This window comes from Octopus bimaculoides, chromosome 21 (genome assembly GCF_001194135.2).
Source record: "Octopus bimaculoides isolate UCB-OBI-ISO-001 chromosome 21, ASM119413v2, whole genome shotgun sequence".
In the NCBI taxonomy this organism is placed as follows: Eukaryota; Metazoa; Mollusca; class Cephalopoda; order Octopoda; family Octopodidae; genus Octopus; species Octopus bimaculoides.
This window is the reverse complement of record NC_069001.1, coordinates 39,885,904-39,904,350: the sequence shown is the minus strand read 5'-3', so window position 1 is coordinate 39,904,350 and position 18,447 is coordinate 39,885,904. Positions and strand designations below refer to the sequence as shown.

Here is an 18,447-nt window from a genome sequence, read left to right as displayed (position 1 = left end):
AGAATAAAAAGTACTCTCTTGAATGGTCGATTATATCGAGAGCCCCCTACTTTAAGGCAAATATTAGTAAATGTTCATTGTGTATTAGGGAATCCCTTGCGATACTCAGGTCTTTTGGACCAAAAACCTTAAATAAGTTCACTGAAGTAATCCCCTTCTGCAACCATAAGTTTTCCTCCACCTTCTTGAAACTATATAGAAACAAAAATAAAAATAAAAACAATAGATAGTAACAAGTTTAATAGTTTACGTTAGGGTGATTTGAAACCTGGAAGATTGAGTTAGATACTGCAGCCTGTTTGACTATTCTAAAATAGCTTCGTTTTTTTTTCTTCTTCCCTTATTTGCATATGCTTGTCTTGGGCTGGTCCATATTGACTATATAAACTTGCTTTAGATAAAAAATAGGTTTTTCTTTTTGTGAATGTCTTGACATTTGTGTGTAATTTTATCCTGACCAGTTTGGACTCTATTGTGCTTAGAATGGCCATAGGTGCTCTATTTGTCTTTTGACCCATGTGTTTTGTGAACTTTTTGCACATGGTGAACAGAAATTGATTTTACATGCTGATACCTGCTGTATTCACCTTTGACTCGTGTCTTTGTGATCTCTTGTGTATACTATACTTGATTCGGACTTACCTATTCATGTCTGCTCTTTTAAATTATGAAATATACCCAAGCGAAGTATAGAAATTTATATTTTAACTCTAAATAATGTTAAATCATTTTAAAGTTTTGTCATTTATTTTTAACCGATGGACTATTCTGTTTTACCTCATTTCTTTATTTTTTTATATTGACCTATATTATATATTTGAATATCTTCTTATTCCTTATGTTCGGTGGATTATGTTGTATTTCTTATGTATGTTCATTGAGGGAGTGTAGTATGTTGAGTCGTTAACCTAACGTTTTTATTCTATAACTAATATTTTACATACACACATATATATATATATATATATACAGAAATGGGTTACTTCAATTGAGTGTTTAAAAAAAACATTGTAGAGGTGCTATGGGTTATTTCCTTCGGCCATATTATCAATTTTTTTTTTTTTAACAATTTAAGTATGTCACGAGGTTTCCAGACATGTTCTACTCACATGTCAAGTTTCATCAAAATCAATAAAATAATGGAGGAGTTAGATAACAACGCTACAAACACACACACACATGCCAACTTTCCCCATATGTAGTAGATATACATATATATACAAACATATACAAATTATAGTAAGAATGGATACATAAGGGTGGAAGACCACAGGAACAATACCGTATATCCAACGCAAGATTTAATATGTGTGTGTGTGTGTGTGTTCAATTCATTCAAGAATCCATAAATATATAGTTTTAAGTCTCTAAAATGTTTAAAAAGTAAGGTAAAATAAAGTATACAGGCATATACAATGATATAAACTTCAGAAATATCATGAATGTTTAAAATATTTATAAACTTGCATAGTTTCCAAGTTGTATAAAAATATTTGACAATTTAAGATAATACATTACGATATATAAACGTACAGAATGGTTTAACATATAATGGGTAAATATATACGATATGATATGATATTATAAATGTATATGTATTAAAAATGTGTACATTAGAAAAGGATATTTTACTATTTTACTTGTTTGTCTTTTGACTGTGGCCATGCTGGAGCACCGCACCATATATACATACATATATACTCATACATTTTTATATACATATATATTCATATAAAAATAAGAGGGATGACCAGCAAAAGTGGACTCCTATATGCTAGAAATAGATGCCGAATCATCTAACCACGAAAAAAAAAATATGTTCTCAGTAAAAATTCAGCGACACAACAGACTGTAAAAGGGCAAGACAAATGAAAAAAATACTAAATAAAAACGATTAACCTACGTACTATGGCTTCACCTGTTAAAATTTACCTGTGAAACCATGGTACGTAGGTTAATCGTTTTTATTTAGTATTTTTTCATTTGTCTTGCCCTTTTACAGTCTGTTGTGTCGCTGAATTTTTACTGAGAACATATATTTTTTTCGTGGTTAGATGATTCGGCATCTATTTCTAGCATATAGGAGTCCACTTTTGCTGGTCAATCCTCCTATTTTTGTATGTAATATAATTTTAATCTTCGGATTTTTTTAATATGCTAGACCACTGGTTCAAATTGATTAATATCGAATTTCTACTCATAAATAAATTTTTATATATTCATATATATATACATACACGCACACACACACACATATATATATACATACATATATATACATACATACACACACGCACACACACATATATATGTATACATATATACTTTGGAAACAGGTGAATGTTAGCAGCAGGAAGGGCATCTGGCTGAACAAATTTTGTCTGAATCGTGCAAGCATGAAACAAAAGGGGTATTAAATGATAACCTCATCGTGGGGTACCTTGCAAGTACTCGGAGTCGATCTCAAGACCCAGGCTAGCTTCTTCCCACTAGTCTTATAGGCCTTTAGAAGTCTCGTGTGCTGCCCTTTCTCCCCATTCACAAAACGTTTCAGCAAACAGTGCACATCTGAAGTTAATACTCACAGTTTGAGGCAGTTCAATATGAAAAACTTTAAGTCCTTCTTCCAGATCAGACTTCCCTAAAAAGTGTTGAGGAGCAGATGATTTTTGGCACAGTCTTTCGTAATGCTGACCCAGACCAGTTACAGTCCGGACACCACGTCTTTTTAGTTTATCACAAACTATTTCTAGATATAACATTAAAAACAAGTATTCAATATATAGAATCAACTTAGAAATTTATAAGAATTTGCAAAACAATAGTACTGCTTTATATTAAAATAAAATTTTAAAAAAGGGTATCGACAGGTGTTAAATCATAATGATGATGGCATATAATTAACAAGCCCAGATTTCTTCCAAACCGCCACATTTAAAGATTTCAAATGATCCCAAATTCATTGATCCCGTCTCAGACCCATTTGTCAACTTATTCTAAACTCCACAGCTGTTGTCCCCAAACTGAGTAATAACAAAGCTACATAAGGCTGGTTAATATGAGTGGTGCAGGAAGCGAAACTCAGAGTGAATCATCACGCTTCAGAAAAGGCAACAGGTCCGTTTGCTACAAAAAAAAAAAAAAAAAAAAAAAAAAAATCATAAGGCCCACATCAGATTTCTTTATTCAATTCATATGCTGTGTTTTATTTCGTACAGCACAAGAAATACAAGAACCAAACAAGAAAGTACAATATGTAACTGATGCTACTCCAGTCAAATTTGAGCTCAAAAAGTGCATTTTGGCATCTGACACAAGGTAGCTCAGGTTAGGTTTTCTTAGATTAGTTTAGTTTAGACTGAAGGCAATGTTCTTTAAATAAGGCGACCCATAGCAGCCAGACTGCTTTCCCAGGTGAATCTTGCTCCAAAGTCTGAGGCTGACATTGTTACTCAACCACTCATTTAAAATCTAGTGTTGACTTCCACCATCATCTCTCTATAACAATATTGTATGGTAAATATTTGAAAATACTAGGAGTGTGAAACATTTACGCTCTGTAAGTCATGCAATATATGCAGGGGCTGATCTGAACCGGTCAGACTTTAAATAAAGGTAAAACTGGGGAATGACTGCTCTAAAGAATACATAATATGAGGTTAGACAGAATTGATGGTAAACAACTGAGATTTATGGAATATTACATACGTTGTACTTTAGCAAACAGCAATGATTTTTCTCTCTCCTCTTTTTCTTTTGGTACATGCATCTTGGTGTAGACATCTTTTTGATCTGAAGGCAGAACATTTGCCAGTCTAAAATAAAATGTTAGGGAAATTGCTTATTGCCTTGTAAAGACTAACAACAACCATTTAAATCCAAAACCTGCAGTAATTTTGCATATTTACATCATAATATATTTGAGTCAGTGAAAAGGTATGGCTTAGTGGTTCGGGTATTTGGCTAATGATCGTAAGGTCAGGAGTTTGATTCCTGATGGCACATTGTGTCCTGAGCATGGCACATCGTTTCACATTGCTTCAATGCACTCAGCTAGCAAAACATGAGTTGTACCCCTAATTCAAAGGGCCAGCCTCGTTGCTTTCTGTGTCACGGTGAATCTCCCCGAGAACAAGGTTCAGGGTATGCTCAGCCACTTGCACATAAATATCATGAGCAGGCTCTTCTGTTGATTGTATCAACTGGGACACCCACCGTTGTAACCAATGGAGCACCATTTCATAATTATCTTAATATATAAAATCTGTTCTGTCTGTTTGTGCGCTTATAACTCGCGTATTGTTCATCTGATCACGCTGAAATTTTAAACATGGATAGAGAGCGGGGCGTTCCATAATCTAAAAAGAGTTTCAAAGTGAGAATCACTATTTTTGTAATCTTTATGTCCTGTTTGTTTCGCCATTAAAACAACCAGTTGCTCACACAGCCGGCACATGCCATTCCGCTAGCAACAAGGGGTGTACAGGATGATAGTCAGCCAAAACCGTTGCTATGCTGTCTCTCTTTCCTCTCTCAGTGGGGTTAATAATCTTAATCTTTAGTTACAATTTCTCATTCAAGAGTAGGGTGTTTTGAGGGAGATTTGGCTGCTATTTCTACCAGGTCTAGTTACCATGTAGAGGTCTGCCTCATTGATATTATATATTCTTTATGCTTTCCAAAACCGAGTTACAGATTTTGACATATGGGGTATCAAACGATTCAGTACTATTTTGGTTACAAATTAAACTTAATTTCCATTCACATATTTGCATATTAAATAATCTTTTCCATAAACCAACGAGCATAACAATTATGATGTCACGTTTTCTGTGTGTCCCTTAAAAGACATCAATCATCATGACACACACCTTCACTCACTCACTCTCTCTTTCTCATCCTCTTTCTCTCTCTCATACACACGTGCAAGCATGCACACATACGCACACACATGTCCATTTCATATAGACGTACATACATCTTTCACTTTCACTTCTTTCAATTTCTGCTTTCTTCAAATAAAATTTTTACGGATGCCAACTGCTTACAAAAATAGGGATTAATGTAGAATTTCTTTTTATGTTCCTAATTTTTTTGTTTACAATATTGGGAAAAATATGCCACCAAAAGAAAAGACGTAATCTCTCCAGAAACAAGTATAAAGCAAGGAGGATTGTAGAAAATCGAAGGCGAGAGTCTGAAGAGAGAAGCTAGATGAGATTTTCTCAACATCAGCAAATGCATGTTGCAGCCCTTATTGCTGGATCATTAAATCAACGTTTTAATGATTAGACATAGGTCCAATCGAATAGCTCTCAGAAACAGACTACATACAAATTCGTTCTTCACAACTCCTGAAGCTGTTTTCAGACATGATCCATCCCATTCTTATAATAATAATAACTCTGTCCAAATTAGTGTGCTAAACACAAATTATCTTTTCTGTACAGCTTTAAAATTTTCAAACAAAACAAATGGTATGTGCTGCTCAGGCGGTCGGGTAACATTGCCAGCACTACCAGCTCCTTCCCAACCTCTTTTGGATCTTCTAGAAGGCATTTCCATCCAGTCAAAGGATTTTCTGAACACTATCAGACAATACAACTCTGCAAAGGACATCGTTTGGTGCATCTAAGAAGATAGATAAACATGAATTTACAACGACATCAAAGTTCAAAGGCAAGTCTATCACCTCATTGCTTCCCTGTTATCTACAAATGAACAACCGCAGCTCCTCCAAATTTACTTTATGAGTGATGTAGGACAACAAACCCGAAGGAGGCGTCAACATTTCAGATGACGGGTCGTGTTAGACACAGCGTCGACTGCTGCAAAAGAGAGTCTATCCATTGACAGCTTCTTGGTGCGTTCAAAAATCACGTAGCCCCCACAGGTTAGGGTCTGAAATACTCCAAACGGATGCATAGCATGTTGCTTAGTCGAATTAGACCATCATTTACTCCACTTGTGTTTCTCTCTGTTGTAGCTAGAACAAGGAAGACCTGTTCTTGTCTGTCTCCATTCAACTCCCAAGTGCAGATTCACTGACTTTGTTTCTTTTATTTTTTGCACTTATATATTGTATATGTTTCTGTATATACAAATATGAGAGAGCATTTTTAGTGGAAGCAATTCTTAACCAGGACATTCTAGAATCAGATGTGCTGTCCTTCTTTTTCTGTCTAAGACAATAAAAAAATAATTTACTAAAACTTACAGAATTTTAGATTTTTCTTGCTCATCAACATCAGTGACACGGAAGAAAACTATGGACTGTTTCTTTAAAGTTTCTGGTAGACATGGCTGGTTGTGACAACTTATTTCTAAGTCAGCACCCTTTAAAAAAAATGAAAGAATTTTAAAATAATTCTTATTTAAAATCTAAGAAGACCTTGAATGTAGCAAACAATATAAATTATAAAACTGGGAATCCAAAGCAACTGGTAATGGTTTCTATTGATAATAGTTAATGTATCAGAGTTTGTTAGTTTATTATAATGAGGGAAGAGTTTAATGTTTCACATTCTTATCTTGAGATAGAGGAAGTATTGACTGTTGCTGCCTTCTTTTACATGGCTGCCCAATCTACTGGAAATAGCAACTAAATATCACCTAAATCATACAAGTTTGACAGACTCAACATGTTTCTGACACACTCTCTCTCCATATACATTTTTCCTCAAGTTGTTTGTTTTTTATCACTTGATCCTGGGCTGCTTAAATTAGGCTCTGTTTCCTTTTTCAATTGCCCCTTTCTTAATCAAGCCCAAGATTTGGTTCCACATACATCCTCAATGACTTTCCAAAACTGACCATGCAAATGTTTCTCTTCGATCTGTTCCACATGCTCTCTTTGAATTTCATTCTTGCCCTTTTAATATCACTACCTGACCATTGTATATGTTCTATTGCAAGTAGGTCTCTGGTTTTGTATCTCCGTCCATTTGTTAAAGAGACCCTCGAAAAAGAGCATTCAGAAATGTTACCTTTCCACCTCTCACAACCATTAAAATGTAAAAAAAAATCTAGAGAAGAATGTAAAGTAAAACTCACCGGATATATATTAGAGAGTGAGTAGAATTTTGTGGAAGTCTGAGAACCCAGCCTGAGGGGAGATGGATAAACATCTCGTAAAATGAAAGGTAAAGCCTTTGCACTGAAATTATTTAAAAAAAAAAAATTATATAAATAATGGATTCCAGCAGAAATGAACTGTAATCAGGCAGCAATTCATGAAATAATTAAATTATATTAATGTCTATAGCATTTTACTAGAAATTCTTATGATTCTGGAGACTTTAATACTTTGGAATGGTGAATTTATGTTTAAACACTCATTTGTCTGTCAAGAATTATTTGTGAAGGATAAAAATTTATTGAACTTTAATTATTATTAATGGTATAATGACCCTCCCAAGCAATAATGAAATATTATTAATTACCTTTTACCGAATTGCCGGAACTCATAAATAGTGAGACTGTTGTCGACATGAAAGAAAAATCCCATTAACTCTCGCAAAGCATCATGGTCATTACTGAAAAAGAAAAACAGTAATTTCATTAAATTCTTTTATTAAATGTTTTGAACAAACTGAATGGTTTACCCTAACAAACAGGATATCTATGTTCAAATATCTGCTTTTTAAGCATGTAGTTCTGGGTTCAGTCCCACTACGAGTCACCTTATGCAAATGCCTTCTGCCATAGACGGAGGCATAACATCATACAGCATGTGTGTGTATACACTGGTTAAACACCCAGCATTGTTTACTCTACATCCCTTTATATCCTGAAACCTAGCAGTCTGACAAATTGATATAGATAAAATAAGTACAGTAGTGAAATAATTGCCAGCATGAGTGACTAAACATTTGATGATGTTGCTTCAGTTTGGCCAGTCCAACAACTGCAGCCAGTAAAAAAATCTAGATTTACTCAATGTAAAAATTATCCTACAATCTATTTGATAAAGTCGGTGGTTCAGCCATTGGTTAGAATGAACCAAGGAAATACTGAAGGAAATATTAAAGAAAGAATTAGTAAAGTAGAATTTGATATGTTCAAATGAGATGTGTTGTTGGTTATCAAGGGGACAGTCACTGAACAACGGCCATGCTAGGGCAATATTTTTAAAGGATTTTATCTGATATCAGCCCCAATACTTCTTTCAGTCTAGTATCTATTTTATCAATCTTTATTTATTGAACTGCTAAGTTATGCTGACATAAAGAGATACAACACCAGTTTACAATTGGTAGACAAATACATAAATGTGGGGTCTGTTAGACGGAGAAGAATCTGTTGTTGGATTAAACACTTGGTTTGAATCCTTGTAAGAGAGTAGATTTCACTTAGACATCTCAGGATGACCTGGGACACATCCACCAAATTCCTCTCACAAGACTTTGGCTAACCAAGGCTATGCTGGTAGGGGTTGGATGGGTCAGTTCATAGTTGAAGTGACTGCTCCTTCTAGATGGGTCTTGATATTATGTTCCATTTTTAGCAGGGTTAAAGGTCTTTCCCATCACCAACTACTCTACACTGTACTCAGTGCCAACATTAAGAAAACTCCTCCTCCTCTTTATCTACATGGTCTTCATTTTGTCATTTGACAGCACAAAATAGGTTTTGTACCACATAGGACTAACGGGAAGCCCTTCTCTGCATTGTTTCCATTTGTTTCTTTACCACACAGGACAGAAAGAGACATTTTCTATTTAATCCTTGTTGTCTTCCATAATAGGGGTGGGGTGTAGTGGGAGAGATAGATGAGAAGCAAAGTGGTAAGAAGAGTGAGTAAATGAAAGACAGAATAATGGGAGAGAAAAAGATGAATGGAGGAGGAGTGACAGGAAAGGATCATAGAGAAAGACATCATAAAAGATGATGGAAGAGAGAAAAAATGTTGAAAGAGGTTATGAATCTCCATCTTTTCACCCATCCATCCTTTCTGTTTCCTCTTCCCTCCCTTATCTTCATTTTGTACCTTGAAGTTATATCAACATTTCTCTCCCAACAGTAGAAGCTATGTATTCACCTCTTTAGCAAGACACCTCTTCCTCTCTCTCTCAATCATATTTTCACCTCCCTTAATACTGTATCCCCAATCAGTTGAGGGGTTTTGTTTTGCTTGTTACTTGTGACCTCAATCATGCTGCTGCTGCAAAATAAAGCAGCCAGCATACTCTGTGACTAGGTGCAGTTGTCTGGCTCATTAGTCGCTGTGTCAAACCATCCAACCCATACTAGCACAGAAAATAGATGTTAAGTATTGGTGATGCATGTATGTATGTGTGTGTATATATATATATATATATATATATATATATATGCATGCACACAAATATGATGATCATTTTAGCATGTACTTTTGTGTGCTTACATTGATCAGACAGTTTACTGAGGAGATTTTTCTGTGGCCAGAAGCCCTTCATGCTGTCAACTCTCACCTGTTTCCAAGTAAGCCAATATTTCCCTTTGGCCAGAAATGTTTTTTGCAGCTATCACACAATGTCAAAACAAGGAGACATAAACACACATATCTCTGCCCTATTGTTTTGAAATACAAGAACATTTTGAATGACTTTCATAGAAACACTGCCTGAAATATAGATGGAATGATCATGGCTGGAATAAAGATGATAAAGAAATCAAATCTACTTACTGTGCTAGAAGCCTCACACCAAACTTCACTCTCTTTGACAATAAATTTTCAGTTGAAGTACTCCGAGTTTTTATGCTTGGTAATAAAAGTGAGTTGCGAAATGAAGAAAGAAAAACTCTGTCAATGATTTCATTGGTTTTACGAAGAACAACTGAGAAACAGTTTAAAATTGAAATAATATTTACTCTACGGTTGTCCTCATCTCTTACCAAGGTTGCATTGTTCTTCTCCAGCACAACATTTTATCAATGATTGCAATAAAGAAAAACTGGACATGAAATGATGATATTGGCAGAAAATGTGGAGAGAATAATATCTTAAAGATTGGTCACAAAAAAAAAAGAGACACAACCATGGAATGTAGATTATATGGATTCTACTTGTAATTAACTTTACTGTCCACTTTAATGTTTGTAGCAAAATTTAGTTGTGAGGTTACAAAGTTCACTTTGTAACTTTGGGGTTTTCAGTTGAATCTCATTCTTCAACATCTTACATAACTTTGGTTAACCAAAGTCTTGTGAATAGAATTTGGTGGATGGAAACTGAGTGGAAGCATTCCAGCTCATCCTGTTGCAAGCATTCAGATAAAGCCTTTAGTAACAGACTCGCTTCTCCAACCAACAGACCCCCACTCAGCATTGGTACTGCTCTTCCTACTTGAACGCATGTAAAAATAAATCCAAAAGTGAATTTGACACAAACGTAAGTTTTAATTATGTCATTACTCTCTGCTTTGAATACTTACACCATTCGTATGATTTAGATTGGTTTAAAGCATCATTTCTTTCTAGATTTGTCAGGACATAGAAATTCCAATAAGCATTTAATTTTAAACTCATCCATTAGCACTTCATCTAAAAACAAATAAGCAAAGACCACCTGACTGATTGGACGTGATGTCCATCAACCTCTGCCTCACAGATTTACTGCATCTCTCTGTATATCCTGCAGCTACAAAAGTGACCTCTATCTCTGGCAACTGGCTGGTTTCATATCATATTCAGTTAGGTACTGTCTTCTCATACTATGTCCACCCCACGTACCCTCTCCCTCGCATTAACCACCACACCTTTTTTTCAGAAAAGTTCAGTTACAAGAATCATATGACAAAAGTTTACCTGGTCTCGTGTAGAAATCTGTTAACACCTCGAGGTTTATGAGAAACATAACTGTGAGGTTCATTTAAGTGTTCATCTTGCTCTGGGTCACAAATAACACTTCTAGAAGAAAATAATAATAATAATGATAATAATAGAGATGCATACATAAGTGACAAAGAACTAGAAAAAATTGAAAAGTACAGAAATGGCAAGAGTGTAGTCTATGAGGAGAGTGTGTGTCATTCCACCAGTAGTTGTAAGGGCACTTGGAGCAGCAAGAACCAAGTTTGAGAAATATGTCAAAGAAATCAGATTTGACATGAGAGCAGAGCAAGCCCCACCAAATTGTGCTGCTGGGGACGGATAGGATTTTGAGATTGGTACTTGGATGTTGAATGTCTTCCATGATAATTAACAACCCATTATTAAAGCTTATAATGTACAGAAAGAGACCCTGAAGGCAGGCTGCTGTTCGCTCTCACAGAATTCACCAGAACAAACAAGACTGGATGTTCTGAGAAGTGAAACAATAAAAATAATTATTGATCTTGAAACAATAAAAATAAATATCGGTCTTGAAAGAATGAAAAGCAAAGCTGACTTTCAAGGTATTTAAACTCAGAAAGAGCCAAAAATACTGCCAAGCATTTTGTCTGATGCTTTATTGATTCTGTCAGCTTTCTGTTATAAGTACAAGGCTTGAAATTTTTGGGTAAGAGACTAGTCGATTGCATCAGACCCAGTGTTTCACTGGTACTTAATTTATCAATTCCAAAAGGATGAAAGGCAAAGTCGACCTCAGTGGAATTTGAACTCAGAACGTAGCAATGGGCGAAATACTGCTAAGCATTTCGTCCAGCATGCTAACAATTCTGCCAGCTCACAACCTTAATAATAATAATAATAATTCTTCCCGATTTTGGCAGAAGGCCAGCAACTTTAAGGGGAGAAATTACCAGTGCTCAAATGGTATTCGTTTAATTGAGCCCCAAAAGGCAAAGTCAACTTCAGCTGATTTTGAACTCAAAGCCAGAAGTTATGCCACTAAGCACCTTGTCCAACGTGCTAACGAATCTACCAGTTTGCCACTTTAAAAATAATAATAATTTTTTCTACAAGGCCAGAAATTTGGGTGAAGGGATTGATTAGATCAACCCCAGTGCATAGCTGGTACTTATTTAATTGACCCTGAAAGAATAAAAGGCAAAGTCAACCTCGGCAGAATTTGAACTTATAGGTGCAAGGCCTGAAATTTGTGGGGAGGGATAGTGGATTACATTGACCTCAAAATTGAACTGGTACTTATATCATCCCCCCAAAAGTATGAAAGGCAAAGATGACTTTAGCAGAATTTGATCTCAGAATGCAAAATTGAAATAAATACTGTGAAAAATTATGTTTGGCATGTTAAACATTCAGCCAGCTTGTCACAGGAATATCAAAAATACAATTTTGATTCTTAGCTAAAAGGCTGAGAGACAGCAATATGAAAGTTGGTGATGATGCAGTTCTCATCTTACAAGTTGGGTTTCAATTTAGGGGCGAATTGAAGAACAGATCACCTTACTGAACATCAAAAAGCAAGTGTCCTCCACCAACATTCAGCTTTCTACTAAAAGTGGTCTTATTCATGCTAGCCATTTTCTCCACCCTCCCCCATTTTTCAATGAATTTACTCAAGGATAGCACCTCTCTCTCTCACTTTCTCTCTCTCTCCCTCTCTCTATCTCTCCCCCTCTCTCTCTCCCCCCTCTCTCTCTCCATGGTCTTCTTTGTCAATAAGTCTATATACAATATGCTATATTCCCTATATACAATAGTCCAATAAGACTATTACATTATTCCTGCCCCTCCCTACCAAAAACAAAAATGGACCAGCTACCTTGGCAGAAAAAAAAAACTAATCCCAAGTATTAATAATTTCTACAGAAGAAATAAAAACTTGTCACCATACCGTGATAACTGGTCTACCATTACAGTTTCAATCAGTTTTTCCTTTTTCTTTGATTCTTCAAGTTCTTCCTAAATAAACACACACAAAAATTCAGAATCAATTCAAACAATATTTCTTGTTGATGCTGACGATGAGGAAATAGTTCACAGTAAATATTTTCAAACACTTACCATATTTGACTGTTTCGAAGAATTCATTTGAGACAGAAACTTCAACTGACTTATACATTGCTCAAGAGTGTCGTCCATTCCAGTATTGGAAAATTGTTTCTTTTCTGCCATATTTTCATTGCTTGGACTGTGGTTGTTAACAGGACTTGACTGAATAAATAAAACCAGAAGAAAACAGTTGACAACAAAATATTTCAAATAGCATCAATTATTAAGTTATTGTTTGTGACTTTTCTATCTTTTATTCAGAAACTGGATCCTAATAATGAGATCCTAATTACTAAGGAAATAGCAAACACAATATCTCTTTCTCCTCTATATACATGTAGTTTTAATAAATTAAAATTTTCTTGCATTTTTTTTAAAGTTAGAATTTCAATCTTAGGATATACAAACAAACCAGTTTGAAGACTGAAATTCAAATAGTAATGAAATAATTAGAAAATTTGGCATACACAAACTTTAATTAATTAAAATTATATTTGCAGGGAGATGAGGAAAAAACTAAGTATTTTAATGAGACAAGGGAGACAACTATGAAATTAAAAATAGATTCTCTTAAATGTTGCTGATCCCAGATTTTTTTCTATGTGGACAATGTTCTGAAGATAACCCCAAAAGAAAAAAAAAATTGCATAAAAGATAGATCAGGGCTTCTAGGTGGCTACAAAACTGGGCCATTGGGCGAATACGGACGTATTGGAAAACTTCATTGAGTTGCTGAGCTCCCCATATCCAACTGTTATATCCGTTAAACAACCATTTATGTGGAATGTTGCTTCATCACTAAATAAAATTCTGTTAAGATGACTATCATCGTCAACAATTTCTCTCAGCATCGTTACTGCAAATTCAATGCGTTTAAGCCTGTCTGTCTCCTTAATTTTATGTCTCATTTGAATTTTGTAAGCATGCAGTTTTAGGCGTTTATGCAGCAGATTTTGAATTGTATTAGGCATACAAAGTTCCAAACTGCATCGAGTAATGAACTTCTTAGGAGTATGCAAACACGACAGGCTCAAACGCTCCACATTCTCTTCCGACGTGTGTGGCCGGCCTGCTTACATTTCCAGTTTCTTTAAACTGGTTAAATCAACGAATAATGGTTTTGTCTGTAGGTGGATGTCGCCCATAAATATGCCAAAAATGACATTGCACTAAAACAACTGACTTAAATTCAGCGTGCCACAACACACACTGTGCTTTCTGCTGTACAGTCACCACGACTACTGTGGATTGACTGGCCAGATGCTCGCTAGTGAAATAGTGATTTCAAGGACAACACAGTGGCAAATATCAAAACTCTTACAGTTGTTATACAGTCCCACGTTGATTTCATACAGATTACTTGCTTGTAGCTAGTGCAATTGATAGCTAAATTCACGGAAGCCTTTTTCCATGACCCCGTACATTGTCGGTGTTTAAAGAAATTAACATTCATACTTACAGCTTTATGTTTAGAGTAAGAAGACTTCATTTCTTCTTTATATTCATTGTATAAGTTTTTATATTTCTCAGAAGGTTTAGGTAAATCCTCTGGGATCACTGCATTATCCCAAACAGAATTCTAAAATGACATGTTAAAGGAGAATTAAGGGCTTGAATAAAATTCTTGGAGAAAACATTCATTATTAGTAAAAGGAGGGAATGGAAGTGATGTAGGTTAAAACGGAATCTATTGTCAGAGATGAGCTTTTTCCAGTGCTGTGGAATGAAGACTGTAGCTTGACCATGCTGCAAAATGGTTGGTCATAAAGTAAAGAAAGCAATTATGAAAACCATAGCAAACTGGTTTGATCTCAGGACATTGGAGCTCATGGGAAAGATGAGAAAAGACTACAATAAGCAATGAGAGGCTGTCTTGAAACGGAACAATGAAGCTTATTTCAGGATGGGGAAAACAATAATGGTGACATCTCTTGACTTATGTTACCATTGTTACTGCAATTCATTTAGTTTATCAACAAAAGAAAAAAACTTCAGTATTTCTCCTTGAATTAGAGAAATAGTTGAACACTTTCAATAAAGTTGCTTCAGTTGAAAACTGCAGCAAGGTTCGTGACCCTTTGGAATAATTCTTCTTTAATACAAGTAAAACCTGCCAGAATATTTAAAATATTCCCTTCTTCCAAAATTATGGTCATTTTCCAAAAATGTAAAATGAAATATAATTGACTTGGAATGTATTTAGAAAAAAATAATAACTGACCTTCTTAGCTTTTGTGTTTGGTTCACGTGCTGAATCCTGGATATCAAGGGTTGGAACATCAGCAGGACTAGAGGAAACACCAGACTGAAAAGAATAAACAAAATAATCTGTTATTATTAAAATGAATAAACAAATAAAAGTTAAAATGAAATAAAGATTAATATGAAGTAAAATTACAATAAAGATTGTTATTCAGGATTATATTCTTTTCAGTGAGTATGAAAAGCATCATGTGAATAAACAGTGTTGTGATATATATATATATAAAAATCCTCCTCATCATCATCTCTATCCATCAGCCATTTTCTTTTTACACTCTTTTGAACTTGCCTAACCATTTACCCTTTCCAATCCTCTTTACTTCTTATATCCACTTTCTTGTAATTGGAGTATAGACCTTAACACATTCACAACTATCTTCGCTTTATTCTTTCAATCAGGGGTACATCAGTTCTTGTCCCTCTATCACACTCTAACCTCTCGTCACTGGGCACCACCATACCATCTCCCTCAATACTGCGCCTCACCTCTGTTGTGCTGTCTTGTCTTGTGAGTTACTTGGTGACCTCCCTGGTACCAGAACCACATAAAAAGCATCCAACACACAATGTAAAGTGGTTGGCATTAAGAAGAGCATCCATTTAGAAACTATACCAAAACAAACACTGGAGCTTGGTGCAGTCCTCTGGCTCATCGACTCCTACTGAACCATCCAGCTCATGTAAGCATGGAAAACGGTGAAGCACACATGTACACAGAAAATTTAATTTTAAACAATGGATTTATAAGCAGATATTTTCAGATAAAGAGATGAATAATTTACTGAAATCGAATTTATTTTCTCTCTCTAAGGAATATTTAACGTTAAATTCTTTTTTAGGTTAATAAAAAGGAGTACCAGTGAAGTACGGGGATTGATGACATCAACTAAACTCGCACCCTCAGAATTATTTCCTCCATAAAAATCTTATAAAACAATTTAAAACTCACATTGTGTTTATGTGGGTTAGATCTCACAGTGAAATTATCAAGGCATCTACAATTGTAAAAAGTGACGAGATAAACATTTATTTTTGATATATTTTCGTTTACATATTTCTAAAAAGAAACTTTTTAGTGTGGTGGGTAAAAATTTCCAAAGGAAAAGGTTCATGGGTGGGTCACAAGTTCTAACTCTTATATCTGTGTAAATCTGTATAATTCAACATACATTAATAAAGATAAGTTTAACAAATTAAATTAACATGTAACATCTTCATTAATGCTGCCACTGAATTTAGGACGTCTATATTACTTATGATGTATTCTATATTTTTTAGATTGAGTGTAGTGGGGTCTCAAGGGGGTGGTACAAACATAGCAATGTGTGTTTTATAGTGAAAACAAAATTTCCATTCAAATGGCAATTGCTGGACGATTTCTGATCGTGTCTGACCATTTTAAGTCATTGTGGAAACATGACCTATGTCGCAAATAGACATACAAATAATCATAAACTTGCTATATTTTGTACATACAAGTATGACAGCATGCGGGTGCAATAAAATTGGTTTGTAGACACAATTGTGCCTGCAGTGTTTTCCTCACCCCTGATATAAATTAACCCTAAAGAGAAAATGTAATTATTTCAACATATAGTTTTGGATTTTATAGGTTCCACTTCATTTGTCTCATATTGAAATCACTATTTTCAGAAACAAACAAAAGATTAACTGTCAAAACGGATGTGATGTCATTCCGTGTGGTACAGAACTGAAATATGTCATTGTTTGCTCAAATATCTGAACAGCAATATTACTGAACATTGCTCAGACAAGACGACTTATGATGGAATGAGAAGAGATGCAGACTCTGGAAGCCACACCTAGGCCATCTATTTAGAAGAGCAGAACCATATATCTGTGTTTAAATTTAGGGATGGGTTGAGTGTATCCATTTATATCGAAGACAATTTAGTGATTCAATAAACATTTATCAAAATAAGTACCAGAATAAAATAAATATTGGGATCAATAAGATTAACTTAAGCCTTTAAAGTTGTGCTGCAGCATGGCCACAGTCAAGTGAAGCCAATACAAGAACAAAAGTCATTAACATACTTTGTACATTAACATATATGTTTAATATATTTGAAGCCTCATTTTCACTGTTAGAAAATATGAAAAGAGACAGACATTACCTGTTAGAAGAAGATGTCGAGAGATTGTCAAGATTTAAGTCATAGCAATCGATAGAGACTTTTGATTTTGTTTCTGGTTCTTGAAGATATCGAAGATCCAAAGTAGGGACACTGAAATCCACAGGAAAAGAAAAGAAAAATAATATTCTCAAATACTTTTGGCAAATCTATTAGTTTTTCAATTCACTATATTACATAAGTGAGACTCTTCTGTATTCAGGCTAATTTGTTTTCAGCGACTTAAGATTAACAAAACAGTAGCTAGGTCATTAATATATATATGGAGTAACGTGGGAGACATTAGAATCAATACAATATGGATTGAACCCACAATTATGTGATTCTGAGTTATATCCAGTTGTGTGGCAACTTGGGCACAAATGTCCTCAACAAGAACTCTGGGTTAACTTTGATCAACCCAGAGAAATAAATGAAGAACAACTTCTAAGATGAAACTGTAAAAATCTCATCTGAAAATGAAATTTGATAGAATCTGTGCTGAAGCTTGTTTGAAGGACTTTGTGTTCTTGGGAGATAGACATAATCTGTTGGCTTGTGTAACTTCACTACCTGACACTGTAGTAGAGTCCACTCTGTGACCACCTGCTGCTTGGGTACCTTTAGTGGAGTCTATTTGGTTACAAGGGTGTAGGCCACCAGGTGTTCTACCTGAACTTTTTACATTTGCCTCACCAGTAACAGAGCCCTTGAAATGATCTCGAGTGATGTCCTTCCTCTGACTAAGACATCACAATGCAAAACTGAAGTTATTAGTTGCTCCATACCATTCTGGTCGACAGTTCTCTTCTGGATACTTTTGGCAAGCAGAGTAACATCGTGGTTTCTGAAATATCAAATAAACTTTTCTTAATGACCAAAAGATAATTAGCCAAATCAAGAAAATTATTTGCATAATATATGACAATGAAGATATGCATACAGGGTCTGTCCAAAGGAAAAGAAAAAACTAAATATTAAAAAAAAGCCACAGATTATTGTTTTACTTGATTTAATTAAATGTTTCTCTTTCAAAACAACAACACCACCTCCTCCTCCTCCTCACTGTTGATTTGTCATTTCAGTTTCTCCAGTTTTATAACAACCTCTAGAATGTGTTTTTAAAATAAGACCACAAATGAGCCCAAATCTAGACAATAGAGTAATT

At 34.9% G+C, this 18,447-nt stretch overlaps 1 protein-coding gene across 2 annotated transcripts in view; it reads right to left on the bottom strand.

The window, feature by feature from the left end:
* The window catches only part of LOC106882269 (calcyphosin-2), a 45,223-nt gene that overhangs the window by 5,528 nt on the left and 21,248 nt on the right, over positions 1-18,447 (bottom strand). For both annotated transcript variants that reach the window (XM_052975365.1, XM_052975366.1), the window contains exons 3-16: positions 18,068-18,126; positions 17,283-17,393; positions 16,094-16,139; positions 15,104-15,187; positions 14,342-14,461; positions 12,895-13,044; positions 12,725-12,792; positions 10,789-10,890; positions 9,668-9,742; positions 7,443-7,535; positions 7,054-7,156; positions 6,218-6,336; positions 3,709-3,815; positions 2,586-2,749 (exon numbers count right to left, since the gene is read on the bottom strand). In XM_052975365.1, coding sequence (XP_052831325.1) covers positions 2,586-2,749; positions 3,709-3,815; positions 6,218-6,336; positions 7,054-7,156; positions 7,443-7,535; positions 9,668-9,742; positions 10,789-10,890; positions 12,725-12,792; positions 12,895-13,044; positions 14,342-14,461; positions 15,104-15,187; positions 16,094-16,139; positions 17,283-17,393; positions 18,068-18,126 — 1,401 coding nt within the window. The remainder of the gene's footprint in view (positions 1-2,585; positions 2,750-3,708; positions 3,816-6,217; positions 6,337-7,053; positions 7,157-7,442; positions 7,536-9,667; positions 9,743-10,788; positions 10,891-12,724; positions 12,793-12,894; positions 13,045-14,341; positions 14,462-15,103; positions 15,188-16,093; positions 16,140-17,282; positions 17,394-18,067; positions 18,127-18,447) is intronic.